The sequence below is a fragment of the Lithobates pipiens genome, unplaced genomic scaffold, assembly GCF_037356315.1.
Source record: "Lithobates pipiens isolate NorthernLeopardFrog02 unplaced genomic scaffold, aLitPip1_a1.2 Scaffold_19, whole genome shotgun sequence".
In the NCBI taxonomy this organism is placed as follows: Eukaryota; Metazoa; Chordata; class Amphibia; order Anura; family Ranidae; genus Lithobates; species Lithobates pipiens.
In genome coordinates, this window is record NW_027507764.1 from 328,580,247 (window position 1) to 328,594,694 (window position 14,448).

General features: G+C 44.1%; 1 protein-coding gene across 2 annotated transcripts in view; it reads left to right on the top strand.

Moving 5' to 3' along the window:
* The window catches only part of LOC143996785 (glutamate decarboxylase 1-like), a 126,983-nt gene that overhangs the window by 57,217 nt on the left and 55,318 nt on the right, over positions 1 to 14,448 (top strand). For both annotated transcript variants that reach the window (XM_077492046.1, XM_077492047.1), the window contains exon 7: positions 4,298 to 4,377. In XM_077492046.1, the coding sequence (XP_077348172.1) occupies positions 4,298 to 4,377 (80 nt within the window). The remainder of the gene's footprint in view (positions 1 to 4,297; positions 4,378 to 14,448) is intronic.

A 14,448-nucleotide genomic window follows, 5' to 3' on the forward strand; every position in this document is an offset into this window, starting at 1 on the left:
TCATCCAGCATTGCGACTTTCTCATCTTCCTGCTCCTACTCCTCCATGGCTTGATCAATGACATGACGCAATGCCCGCTCCATAAAGACAGCATAAGGTACGATGTCACTGATGGCGCCATGGCTGCAACTGACCAGTTTGGTGATCTCATCAAATGGCCGCAGAAGTCTGCATGCATCGCACATGAGCAGCCACTGGCGTGGTGAAAAAAAACCAAGCTCCCCAGAACCTGTTCTGCCGCAGAGTTCGTACAGGTAGTCGTTAGGCTGCTCCAACAGAAACGTGCAGTTATCAAGCATATAGAAGGTTGCATTCCATTGCGTCGGGCAATCGCAAATAAGACGTCTGACTGGCAGATCGTGTCACCGCTGAAATGTCAGTAAGGCGAGCCATGGCCGTATAAGATCTTCTGAAATGGGGCAAGATGTCCTGGACCCCAGGGTATTTGACAACGAATCGCTGCACGACCAAGTTTAAGACGTGTGCCATACATGGCACGTGTGTAATTTTGCCATGTTTCAATGCGCTAAGCAGATTCACACACCACTTTACCAACTGTCAGCCACTGATCTGCCTATGAACGCAAAGCTGAAAGAAGTGCAGGGCCAGTGTGGCTCTTGGCTTCCAGGCAAACAGATGCAGCACATCATGGCAATGTCTCACCTGGCATGTCGAATATGTGCTGGGGATGTTGGGCGGAGCAGCGGAAGAGACACTAACAGCGGAAAAGGAGGAGTCAGCCAAGGAGGAGAGGGATTATAGAGTAGGAGGTGAAGAGGCAGGCCTACATGCAATCCGTGGCTGTAAAACCAAATTTACATGTGTGACAGCCGTCAGAAGGTTCACCCAGTGGGCAGTAAAAGTTATAAACCTTCCCTGCCCGTGTTTGCTAGACCACGTGTCTGTGGTCAGATGTATCTTGGCACCGACACCGCGTGCCAGAGATGCATTCACTTCCCGCTGAACATGGCCATATAGCTCTGGGATGCCCTTCTGTGAGAAATACTTCCTTTCTGGGACCTTCCATTGTGGTGTTCCAAGGGCCACAAATTTTCGAAAGGCCTCAGAGTCCACCAGTTTATATGGCAGTAGTTGGCAGGGTATCAGTTCTGACAAGCCAGCCATCAACCGTTGGGCAAGAGGGTTATCCGGCGTCATCATTTTTTTACGCTCGAACATTTGTCCCACTGAAGCCTCACTTTTTTTCTGGAAAAAGGCAGGACGGCATGATGGCAGGTGGAGTGAAGGACAACTGTGAGGAGAGAGGAGAAGTAGAAGACGAGGCTGGACGGTGAGAGCCTGGAGTGTGGCTTTGTGGGTTCTGTTGCTCCCACTGGGCTCGGTGATGGCAGCTCATGTGCCTTCTTAAGTCGGTCATCCCTAGGTGATTATTGGGCTTACTGCGACTTATTCGTTGGCTGCGGATGGCAACACTATTGTCAGCAGCGGACACGTTAGAAAAAAGTCCACACTGCGGAGCCATGTGACGGCATCCTGGGAGTGTCAGATGTGACCGTACATGGTTGATGCCTTGCTCCTGATACATTAGCAGTCTGGTTTGTCCCTCCTGTGCAATGTAAGTTCCGCCTGCTTCTTCACCCTATCTGCTGGTCCATATCTCCCCCTGAACTCCCCTCCTCTTCCTCTCTTGTGGGCACCCACGTGACGTCACTAGACACGTCATCGACGTCGCCTTCCCCACCGCTATAATTAGAGATCTCGGAGTAGGCAGCAACAGCGGGGACCAACCTCCTCCATGGGCTGATCTGGGTACTGTCGTCAGACTGCTGAGTGGCGGTTGTTGCTACCTCCTCTTCCTGAGCCAATGCCAAGAGTGGCTGTGCATCTGCAATGTCTTGTGATGGATCAGAAAATAATTCCTGTGACTCAAGCGGAGGGTAGTGTCTTTGGGGGTGCACACAGCAGAGATTGAAGAGGGTGAAGATCGAGAGGATGAGGAGGGTGCCGAAGAGTAAGGCTGAGTGTGCCACTCAACCAAGTCTGGTGCGTCCTTTGACGTAATCGAACGCACCTTCTGCAATTTGCCACTTTGGCTCAAGCCTGTTGCTCCTGCCCTACCCCTACCAACCCTGTGGAAGGGCCTGCCTCCTCCTCTGCCTGTCATTTTTTTTTTTTTAAATGACCCTGTGACAAGTCTCTAGAGAAGTGCAGTATATGTGGAAGAAGGTATATAACACCCCGCTTCAATCTGTCGTTTTGGGGGGGCCACTGGTCTTTCACACCAGTTATAATACTTTTTTCTTTTTTTTTTTTTCCACAAAATTTTTATTAGGATAAAGTAAACATACAAGAAAATACAGGCAATGGATAAAGATATGCAGCAAAATATTCATGTCACAGTAAATCTTAAATGCTTAAATAAACAAAGAATAGTCCAGTAGCTGGTTACAGATCTTAACAAATTTCCAAACGTGGAAAGAATCACAGCACTGATCTCAGTTACTTGTACAGTGGTGTCTAAAAACGGCCTAAAGGTAGCCTGAACTGGGAAGGAGGGTAATCTAAAGCATTCTGGATTGTATAATGGGAAAGTATTCCGAGCACTTTTTTCTAATTGTGTTTGTCACTCTTTGTAGTATCGCTGCAGAACCGCTCAGCAGTCACAATGCTGCAAAGTGGGAATGCACTATACTTTGCTTTCTATATTTGAAAGTATTTTATACGTGTATTACACACCTATATACTGCACACCAAATAGTACATCTATACCAGTCCTTAAAAGGACCTTTTGTGGACCTAGTAGTAGCTAGCTAGTAGCTAGTGAATTGCAGACTGTCCCTGCTCCAAAAAACCAAACTGTCCCTCCCTACACTGAGAAATGACAGCTGCAGAATCTGTCAGCACTCAGCAGCACAGCACTCAGCAGCACAGCAGTGAAGTATAATATGCTTTATATATTTGAAAGAAAGTATATTATACGTGTACAACCCTATATATTGTACACCTATACCAGTCCTTAAAAGGACCTTTGTGGACCTAGTAGCTAGTGAATTGCAGACTGTCCCTGCTCCAAACGCCAAACTGTCCCTACACTGATAGACAGCTGCAGAATCGGTCAGCACTCGGCAGCACAGCAGTGTACCATAATATACCTTCTATATTTGAAAGAAAGTATATTATAAATGTATTACAACCCTATATACTGTACACCTATACCAGTCCTTAAAATGACTTTTGTGGACCTAATAGTAATGGCTAATTAGCTAGTGATTAGACTGACTGTCCCTGCTCCACACAGCATCCTTTCCCTACACTGACAAAATACAGATTGTAAAATGGCCACCAGATCAGGTCTATTTATAAGGTAGGGGGTATGTCCATGTGCTGAAATGTCTCAATTGGCTGTCCTGTACCCCATGATGGATGTGTCATGGGTCAAAGTTCTTCACAATGTAAATTAATATGGCTGCTGCAAACGGCGCCAGAAGTCCACCGGTTTGGCAAATCGCGAACAGCAAGGTCATCTATTATATTATATTCTCTAGACTATGTTGTTTTATATACAGCTACATATAGTAATATATGTCACAGAGGTGGTTGTTGTCTATTTTCATGTTCACGGTTTGATAATTAGTGAAATTATGTTGGCTGCGCACTTGTTTCTTTTGGGATTGTTTTTTGAGCTTTTTTCTATTTAGGCTAACACAAGTAGCTGCACCATTTTATCATGTATAGTTGGTGCAAAAAATGTTTTCTTTTAATACAAAACCTTAAGCTGGCCACCCACTCCCCTATCCAGACTAAATTATGTGGGTGACTGAATCTTTCACTGCTATTCATATTCTGACAGAAGGCACCTGCGACTGTTGGAATATACAAATAGCGACTGCAGTTAATTGGCTGATGTTACTGTTCAGTGGACCTTCCCTGGATTTCCAGGAAATTTTAGGAAAATAATTCAAGCCATATATGGCCAGCTTTAAGCATGTCTGAGGAAGCATGGGGACACATTATTTTGCCAAGAAAGGATATGGTTTAGTTTTTAAAATTTAGCTGATGCAAGCCTCCAACCTTCATTGGTGTCACTACTTTATTGCAACTCATGGGCTGTTTGTCAGTGAATACTGGTTAAGCCCATACAATGCCCAAGTCTACTATTCCAAGTTAGTTGGTACTCTAATGTCATTATGTCAGTAAGTCAGATGAATGAAAACCATATTGTAAATGCATAATGTGCTTATAAAACAGTTGGCTGCTAATCTTATGGTTGCTTGCATGAATGCGCCACAGAGTTTGTTTTTCAACTGAATTATTTCACATGTTATCTTACTTATAGAGTCACTATTCTTTTGAAAAAACATCTGCAATCCTTGGCATTGGGACAGAAAATGTAATTGCTGTAAAGTGTGATGACAGGTAAGGGTCACATACAGGCTTCTATTAAAGAATATATCCTCTGGGGACTTTAAACTGGTCACATAACACCAATCTATTACAATTCACCCACCTTCTTTATCACGCATGAGCCATAAAACCTAGTGTGTAATTTTTTTGTGATGGGTTTTGTTTTTTATGGTCATTGATTTATAAGGGAAAACTATAAAGTTTTTATATACAATATGCTCCAGCTTCACCTTGTTGACATGGTGAAGGTGTCAAGGACTTTTTTTTTTAATTTTTTTTAGTAAAAACTTGTGCCATTTACATTTTGGAAAATAGGCAGAGGAAAAATAACTACTAACGGCAATGTAATGGCGAGTGGCCAGGACCTCTGAAATTCAAAGTTCTTTTATTTTGGTCAATGTCCCAGTTAGGGATATTTCACCCTCTCGAATGTCCTAATCAACAATGTCATCTGAAATGAAAATGAGTGTAAGGCCTCATGTACACTGCTGCTGGTAAATGGATGTTTAGGAGCAGATTGGCATTTTTTTTTACAATTGTTTTTGAACTCTCCTGTTATCTTATCAGTGCATGTACACAGGTTCATGTTATAGTCCTTTCTAGGCAGTTGCATTTTAGAGGCTTTTTTTGGAACCCCAAAAAAGCGTTCAGAAGCTGTGTTTAGAGGCATTTCAAATGCAGCTAAATGCAGTAACTTGGGTTCCTTAAAGTGGTTGTAAACCCTTACAAACCACTTTGACCTACAGGTAAGCCTAGATTAAGGCTTACCTGTAGGCCCAAGAAATATCTCATAAACCTACACGGTTTAGGAGATATTTGCCAAAATACAGGCCGCTGTCAACACCGATATGCTGTGAGCGGCGGCTCCGTGCGCATGCGCGGGAGTGACGTCATCGCGGCTTCGTCGAATGACAGCGGCGAGACCCACCGAGAACATGGATGCTCCGGACTACAGGGGACAGCGGTGACTTCACTGGCTCCTGTGTCAGGTAAGTGACACATAATGGACTACTATGCGATGGATAGTAGTCCATTCTGCTTTACCTTTGCAGGGAATCAAAGAGGAAGTAAACTCGTGAGGGTTTACTTCCTCTTTAAGCCGAAACTTTGAATTGCCACCAGAAGAATCTTCCAATAGATACTTGCTTCCATGGCAACTATTTTGAGAGGGAATATCTTTCAAATTGCAAATATCCCCTCTTCCTGCTGATTCCATTCCATGAGTCCTCGGCATCTGATTCTAGCTATACTTTAGGCATGTAACAAGTGGCCTGTTTGACAAAACCAGAATTTTCTGCATCCATGTCACAATTCCATTGACAAATTATAGCTTTCATTCAGCCATCTATGTCCAGAACTCGGAAATGCCCCTCCTTCTCCCATTGGTCAACTGGACCATTTTTATGCCAGTCAGAGCAGGCTGGGTGAGAGGGGAATGAAACTGACATTGAGGCAGTATTGGATGAGGCTGCAAAAGTCTTCTCTCCCCCACATTGTCACTATAGTGAAGAGGAAACTTCACACAACGTGCTCGCTATTATTGAAAAGGTTATTGCCATAGGTGTGCGCAACCTATTGCATTAGGGTGTGCAACCCAAATCTCAAACACTTATGTCTTTTTCTGCAGCCTCAGCTGCACTGGACAGTGAATGAATGGCAAGTGCTCTGTGCTGAGTAAATGGTTCACTATCCTGCAGATATGGAAGAACACAATGACAAGTCCAAGCCCACCCCCCCCCCCCCACGCCAATCTCCATCCTGAAACATCCCTACATCAGCTGAGAGGAGAGCAGGGAAGCGGGCAGCACTGCAGGGCAGGGGAGCCAAGGCACACCTGGCACATCCCCTATTCATGCCTATGATTATTGCCTCTGTCTGCAAAAGCCTGGGCATAATGCAGATTGACTATTGATCTCCATATGCCCCCTTGAGCACAAAGACTTATAAAAACTTCCACAACATTCCTTCATTCTTTCTTTATGAGCATACAATGACTATTGGGTCACTCCTAGAAGGATTTTCACTCCCCAAAAGTCTTTGGATGCTATTCACTGAAAAAAGCTGCCTATTTCTGTAACTGACCTGCTATCTTTGTCCTAAACAAACCTCACAGTACCTACTGAAGATGTAACTAATTTTAGGACTTTTCTAATGGAAAACATGAGCACCTCTTAAGTTGTCACATACCCGTATGCAGAGCTTGAAATGACGAGGGTGGCCTCTTGCACATTTCCCGTCTGAATACCCCTGGATGTTGAGAAAGGGACTGCAGGGGGGAAGGGAAAGCACAAGTGCTAAGGTGTACACACTGTGCGCAGAAACTTGGGAGCACTGGTATCTGATGAGCACAGGTACAGTTGGTGATGCACCAAGTTCAGTTGATGGCAGAGTGAGGTCCTACACCCGCTAAGTGACAGCAGAATGGACCAACTCCAGGTGGTAAGCAGAATCCAAGTCAAAACCAGGCAGACTTCGACCACAATCTGGCAGTGAGCTAAAGAGTTATTAGGCAAAAGCATGGTCTGTAGTCTAGGCCAGGGCTTGTAACAAAGGCAGACTGCCCAAACATGCAGGTAAGGGAAATTCGAGAGCAAAGTCAGAGTGTCAGAAACCATGAAACAGACTGAGACTGAAGTACAATGAAATCACACTTGTTTATTAATAAAAATAAAAGGTAAATAGAAAAAAACGTAGTCAAGCATAGCCAGAGTCCAGTAGCCAGATCAGGTAGTCAGCCAGTCCAAAGTTCATTAACCAGATCGGGTAATCAGCCAGGCCGGAAGTCGGGGATCCAAGGAGAGCAACTGCAAGCAGGATAAGAAGCCAGGTGGGATGTCGGCAAGCCCGTCTTGAAACAAACAGCAGAAGATGGTTCCCTGTGATGTGACCAACGCGAAGGCAAATGAAAAAGTGAGCTGGAAGGCTTTAAATAGGCAGGTCAGATGAGTATCATCGGGAACAGCTGGTAACTGTGGAAAGAGAAGAGAGCTGGCAATTAGCCGACAGCTGAGCAGCCAGCCCAGAGAAGGAAGGGCTAAGCCAGCCCTGACAGAGGAAGCCAAATCGGTAACCGGAGCAAGGATGTGCATCAGGACTGGATAACTGAAACAAGCCTGAACAGACCATACAGCAAAAAACTAGTGAAGCATTCAGGTTGAGGCCATTTGTCAGCAGTGGATGTGCATGTACGTGTGGACAAATGTGCCATCTGTCTTGTACTGTAAAGAATGTGCATACCTATGCACCAATTAGCCAAATGGCATGTCTTTCCTTGACAGCTGCCACCATGTTCCTGAGAAAACCTCTTTAACCTAGCAGACCCAGACCTGCAACCAGCTCTTGCTACTGTTTCTGTGTGTCAAACTGCAGCTACAACTGGATTAGGACAATGAATAACCAGCGTGCTCCTTTCGGGATCATGTGGTTTCAGCGCAATTGTTTCTCTCTGCTCTTAGTGTGTGTGTGTGGGTTTTTTTTTTTTTTCTTTCTTCTGGACAAGGTTTACACGATGGGCAAATAAGTACATGTACCGTTTGCTCTTTCATTTTATCAGTGTTTATTGGCCTTAAAAATTACATAGTATATGGAAGGCCATTCTAATTATTGCATTACTTTATTACAAAGCATATTCATATTATATGATCCACAATTCAAACCATAATAGCTTGCAAGACGGTTAATGCTCTTTGTTACGATGCTGGTGAGTTTTGTTATATTACAGGGGTATTGTATAGCCTATACTTTGTTTGTTTGATCTTGTATATGTAATCTCAAGCACTTTGGTTGAGTGCTCCTCGACTATTCTTGCTATGTTTGTAACAATGATGTGATTTGAACTCCTGCTTTATTGTGTGTGGTTTTTTGATATAAGCTTATGGCCTTATTTTTATTCATTTAAAAAAAATGCTATTACCAGGTTACAATTATTGGGCTCTCCCCATGAGGAAGTGAGCAGGCTGGGGTCTGGTAGCAGGTAGAAATCAAGCAGAAGCATAGTCAGTAGACATGTGCATTCGTTTTCGTCCGAATGCATTTTCGTCCGAATTTCAGCTATTTTCGTTTTCGTTTTGACAAACGATAATGAAAGCACAAAATCCGAAAAACGAAAGATCCGACATAAATGCTTTATTTTCGTTTTCATTGTTACAACAGTTCGATATAGAATAGGAGATTCGACATGACTCTGACAGTAACAATCTGTCTATAGAACCTGTGGTCGAATGTGCCTAACCTTACCTCTATTAGTCCAAGATTATATAGAGAAAATATTCGACAGAGAAAAAAGATTTGACAGAGAGAAAAGATTCTGCAAGTTACTGTCCTAAAAAGTGTTTGGGGACCCGGGTCCTGCCCCAGGGGACATGTATCAATGCAAAAAAAAGTTTTAAAAACGGCCGTTTTTTCGGGAGCAGTTATTTTAATAATGATTAAAGTGAAACAATAAAAGTGTAATATTCCTTTAAATTTCGTAGCTGGGGGGTTGTCATAGTATGCCTGTGAAGGGGCTCATGTTTCTGGTGCTTAGAACTGTCCCTGCACAAAGTGTCATTTATGCAGGAAAAAAAGTCCTTTAAAATCATTCGCAGCTATTATGAATTGTCGCCTCTGTAATACAGAGAACACTCATTGAAAGTCATTGATAAAAAAAAAAAAAAATTAATAAAAAAAAAAGCGTGGGGACCCCCAAATTCAATTACCAGGCCCTTCAGGTCTGGTATGGATATTAAGGGGAACCCTGCCTCAAATTTAAGCAAAAATTTGACGTGGGGTTCCCCCTAAATATCCAAAACCAGACCCTTCAGGGGGGGGGGGGGCGCTCTATCGTCCCCCTTCTTTTCCTGCGGCCTGCCAGGTTGCGTGCTTGGATAAAGGGTCTGGTATGGATTTTTAGGGGGAACCCCACGTCAATTTTTTTTTAAATTTGACGCGGGGTTCACCTTAATATCCATACCAGACCCTTCAGGTCTGGTATGGATATTAAGGGGAACCCCGCGTCAAAAAAAAAAAAAAAGACGTGGGGTTCCCCCTAAAAATCCATACCAGACCCTTTATCCGAGCACGCAACCTGGCCGGCCGCAGGAAAAGGGGGGGGGGGACGAGAGCGGCCCCCCCTCCCTCCTGAACCATACCAGGCCACATGCCCTCAAAATTGGGAGGATGCTTTGGGGGTCTGTCACCTGACCCCGCCCCCCTCTGACGCAAGGGGAAACCCGGGGGTTCCCTGTGACGTATGGGTGACCCCGCACCCCTCTGATGTAACACAGGCAGGTTTCCGTTACATCAGAGGGGGGCGGGGTCACCCATACGTCACGGGGAACCCCGGGTTTCCCCTTGCGTCAGAGGGGGGCGGGGTCAGGTGACGGGTGGCCCCGCCCACCGTATATAAGAAACGTCAGGCCGCCGGAATCCTTGCAGTGTCTCCTCCACGGAGACAGAAGAAGGATGGATTCGCTGCGCTGGATGAGATGAGCCATCGCTGGAGAGATGACCGTCCGTCGCTGGATAGATAGCAAGAGTGGATTACCGCCGCTGGAATCTTTATTTTTTTATTTTTAATAAAGGAATTTTTCAAAAGTGTGTTTGTTTTATTTAACCATTTTTTACACTTTCTTTGTGAAATGGTAGGGGTACTTTTGTACCCCCTTACCATTTCAAACAGGGGGGGCGGGATCTGGGGGTCCCCTTGTTAAAGGGGGCTTCCAGATTCTGATAAGCCCCCCGCCCGCAGACCTCCACAACCACCGGCCATGGTTGTGGGGATGAGGCCCTTGTCCTCATCAACATGGGGACAAGGTGCTTTGAGGGGTCACAGACCCCCAAAGCATCCTCCCAATGTTGAGGGCATGTGGCCTGGTACGGTTCAGGAGGGAGGGGGGGGGCCGCTCTCTCGCCCCCCCTCTTTTCCTGCGGCCTGCCAGGTTGCGTGCTTGGATAAAGGGTCTGGTATGGATTTTTAGGGGGAACCCCACGTCAATTTTTTTTTAAATTTGACGCGGGGTTCACCTTAATATCCATACCAGATCTGAAGGGCCTGGTAATTGAATTTGGGGGACCCCCACGCTTTTTTTTTTATTTATTTTTTTTTTATTTTTATCAATGACTTTCAATGAGTGTTCTCTGTATTACGGGAGCCGACAATTCATAATAGCTGCGAGTGATTTTAAAGGACTTTTCCTGCATAAATGACACTTTGTGCAGGGACAATTCTAAGCACCAGAAACATGAGCCCCCTCACAGGCATACTATAGACAACCCCCCCTACGAAATTTAAAGGAATATTACACTTTTATTGTTTCACTTTAATCATTATTAAAATCACTGCTCCCGAAAAAACGGCCGTTTTTAAAACTTTTTTTTTGCATTGATACATGTCCCCTGGGGCAGGACCCGGGTCCCCAAACACTTTTTAGGACAGTAACTTGCAAATTGGCCTTTAAAATTAGCACTTTAGATTTTGAACGTTGGAGTCCCATAGACTTTAATAGGGTTCTAAAGTATGCTATATACTAGCTCCGTCGAATCTTCTTTATACATTCGACAGACACCATAAGCCTTCAAAGACAGATTCGACCGTAATTCATGTGGATTTTCGGACGAATGCAATTTTTGAACGAAAAACGAAATAAATAAAACGAATTTCGGGAGTAACTAAATAAATTAAGTTTTCGGACGAAAACGAAATTCCGAAACGAAATATTTTACTCTGCACATGTCTAATAGTCAGTAAATAGTGGTAGTGAAGATGCGGATGGCAGTAGGAGTGAAAGGGGCATGATATTGGCTTAAGAGAACAATAATCTGGCAAACAGCAAGTGTAGAAACATGGCTTAAAGAGGCATTTCATAGGAGGAGCAGAGTGATCAAGGTTCTTTTTAGAAACCAAGATACAAGGTAAGGTTGTCTGAAGGGATCATGCAGGGAGCTTTCCAGCATCTCAGGTGGCACAGAGGCAAGCCACAACAAGACACTGCGGAGCTCCCAGGGTCCGATCTGCATCCCAACAAAGATGCTTAATTTGTGTGCAGCCAGACAATGTCACAACAGTGGCATATATAAACCATTTCTCTGGTCCAAATCCAGTGGGCAGCTGTCATTTGGACAAACTCAAGCTGCCACTGCTTGGACTGGGGCAATGGTCTCTCCAGCTAGATGTGTTCAGTCTGTTATGCCAAATGTGGGAGTGCATTGGATGTGGCTATTCTATGATCCAAATACAAAACTCCTCCTGTATCCAAAACCAGAAATCCCCTAGCTCTGGCTTCAGATGCTCTAGGTATTCCTTGGTCTCAGTTCAGGCTAACTTATGCCTTTTTTCCTCTGAGTACGTTACTGTACTTGGTCCACAATATAGAGCAGGAGAGGAAAACTGATTATTCTTGCACCAAATTGGACCAAAAGAACCCGATACACAGTCCTACTCGATGACCCCTGGTCTCTTCCCAACAGGCCATATCTGTTATCCCAAGGCCCACCCTGGCTAGGTCTTAACTGATATAGGAAGTTGCTGAATCTGTGATTTCTACCTTGCTGAAAACAAAAAGATTCTTCCAGGAAGACTTCTATCTGTAACTCTTGCTTTGCTTGATCTGAGCATAGTTCATAAAGAGCTTATGTTCATACTTCATAATGACAAGGTTGTATTAAACTCAAGACTATGTTTTTCTTCCAAAAGGAGTTTGATTATTCCATCTCATGGAGTAAATTGCTATACCATCCCTATGCTCTGCTCCTCCTGTTCTTCCCACAGGATCTCCTAAGGGGCACCCTGGTTCAAAAATCCACCATTGCATGGTGGATAAGGAATTTGGTTACAAAAGCCTACGCTCAAACAAAAGTGAAAAATATAAAAACAGAATATCAAATCATAAAGTGAAATAAATACAAGTTAAATATTGTAGCAGCTGTCACAAAGGTGCTAGAACCTTGAGATATAGATGGAGAAATATAACGGCACTTGCAGATTATTGCCCCATACACACGATCGGACATTCCGTCTGCTTTTTTCAGACGGATTTAGGCCAAAACTTGTCTTGCATACACAGTCGCACAAAGTTGTCGGAAAATAAGATCGTTCGGAACGAGGTGATGCGTACAAAACGTATGACGGGACTACATAGAGGCCAGTAGCCAATAGCTTTCGTCCCCAAGTTTTTTTTGAGCATGTGTGGCACTTTGTGCGTCGGAATTCTCTACACACGATCGGAAAAAGTCTGATCGGATTTTGTCAAAAATTTTAGATCCAGCTCTCAAACTTTTACTGTCAAAATTCGGACAGAAAAAGTGTGTTAGAGCCCACACACGATCGGCTTTTCCGACAACATTATCTGATCGGAATTTCCGACCGTGTGTATGGGGAATATGGCTATATGAAAGTGGATAACCATTATAAAGAGTACACTTTTTAATATATAATTTTTGTGTTAAGTGCTCCAATAATGGTGCTGATGCTCCATAGATGGTGATGGTGTCATGTGTCACTCCCCTCCTGTACCCCACTCACCAAATGGCATGGACTCACAGCTTTGCAGTCTGGGGTTAAAAGTGCTGAGATCAATGGGATCGAGTATAAGACAAATGGATTTCTCTGGAGCCTCTCAATAGTAGTTTCCATAGATGTTCAAAGGCGGTTCATCGTACTCATGTCCTTGATGATGCCCTGGAGGAGGGGCGAAATGCATTGGCGCACTTACGGCTGCTCAACCATTGATGCAACTTCTGCTTTCCATGGAACGCACTCAATTAGCTGCTCACCCGGAGCTCCATACTAATCTGTTTTGAATTGGGTTTTTTGTAAGAAGCGCCTAGCCAGCACATTCTCCATTTTTAACAGTTCTTCATGATTCGCTCCTGTTTCCAGCATATGAGTACGATTGACCACCTTTGAACATCTATGAAAACCACTATTGTGAGAGGCTCCAGAGAAATCTATCTGGCTTGTACACAAGTATACTCCTTTTTGACCCCAAACTGCAAAGCTGTGGGTCCATGCTATTTGAGTGGGGTCACGAGGAGTGTGATACGACACCGTCCTTATTTGTGGAGCACTTGGCACTTTATTTAAAATATACTTTTTGTGTTATGTTTATTATGGTTCTCCACTTGCACTTAGTCATAGTCTGCAAGCACTGTTATATGTATCCCTCTGATATCTCAAGGTCCTTGGACCTTTAAGACAGCTGCTACATTGTTTAACTTGTATGTATTTCACTTTATGATTTGATCTTCACCAACGGTTTTTGTAATTTTTTTTTTTTTCACTTATGCTTAAAACAAATGCCACCTCCCTGAGCTGTTACACGCCCAATCCACCAGATCTGCTGGGGTAGTCTGGGCCCTTAGGCTCTAAGTCTTTGTCACATAATTCTAGTATAAACAATAACTTAACACTGACAATCTAGAATTAAAGTGATTGTAAAGGGTGTTTTTTTTTTTTTTTTTTTTTCTCTATAAAAATAACAAACCCGTTATACATGCCTGCTCTGTTGCAGGGATTAGCACAGAGCAGCCCAGATCCTCCTCTTATCGGGTCCCTCTTCTGTGCTCTTGGCCCCTCCCTCCTGTTGCTTGCTCCCACAGCAAGCAGTTTGCTATGGGGCACCCAAGCTGAGCTGCAGCTCTGTGTGTCCATTCAGACATGGAGCCGTAGTTCGGGTGGCTCTTTCCCTCATCAGCGGGTGGTCTCCACCATCCAGCAGGGCATTTTTGAAAGTTCAAGGGGAAGCCACCTTGAATATCCTTTCTTCCAATCAGGGTTTCCAAATCAGTAGAAAAGACAGAGATACTATGGCAGAATGTACAGTCTCTCTCATTCTCCAGCAAGCGGTGGAGCCTGTTTCAGAATCAGAGAGATACTCAGGCTTTTATTCTCCAGGTTTTTCTAGTGTGAAAAAAGATGGGAGGTTGGATACTGGTGCTGGATCTAAAAAGATCAAACAAATTAATTCTCATAGACTGGTTCAAGATGGAGTCGCTGAAACCAGTAATTCTAGCAGTTCAGCCGGGCGACTTTTTCCAAGAGATATCATCTGCCAGAGGTCAGTAGGGGTGGCTATGCTAGCTGAGCCATGGAATTTCCATTTGGCT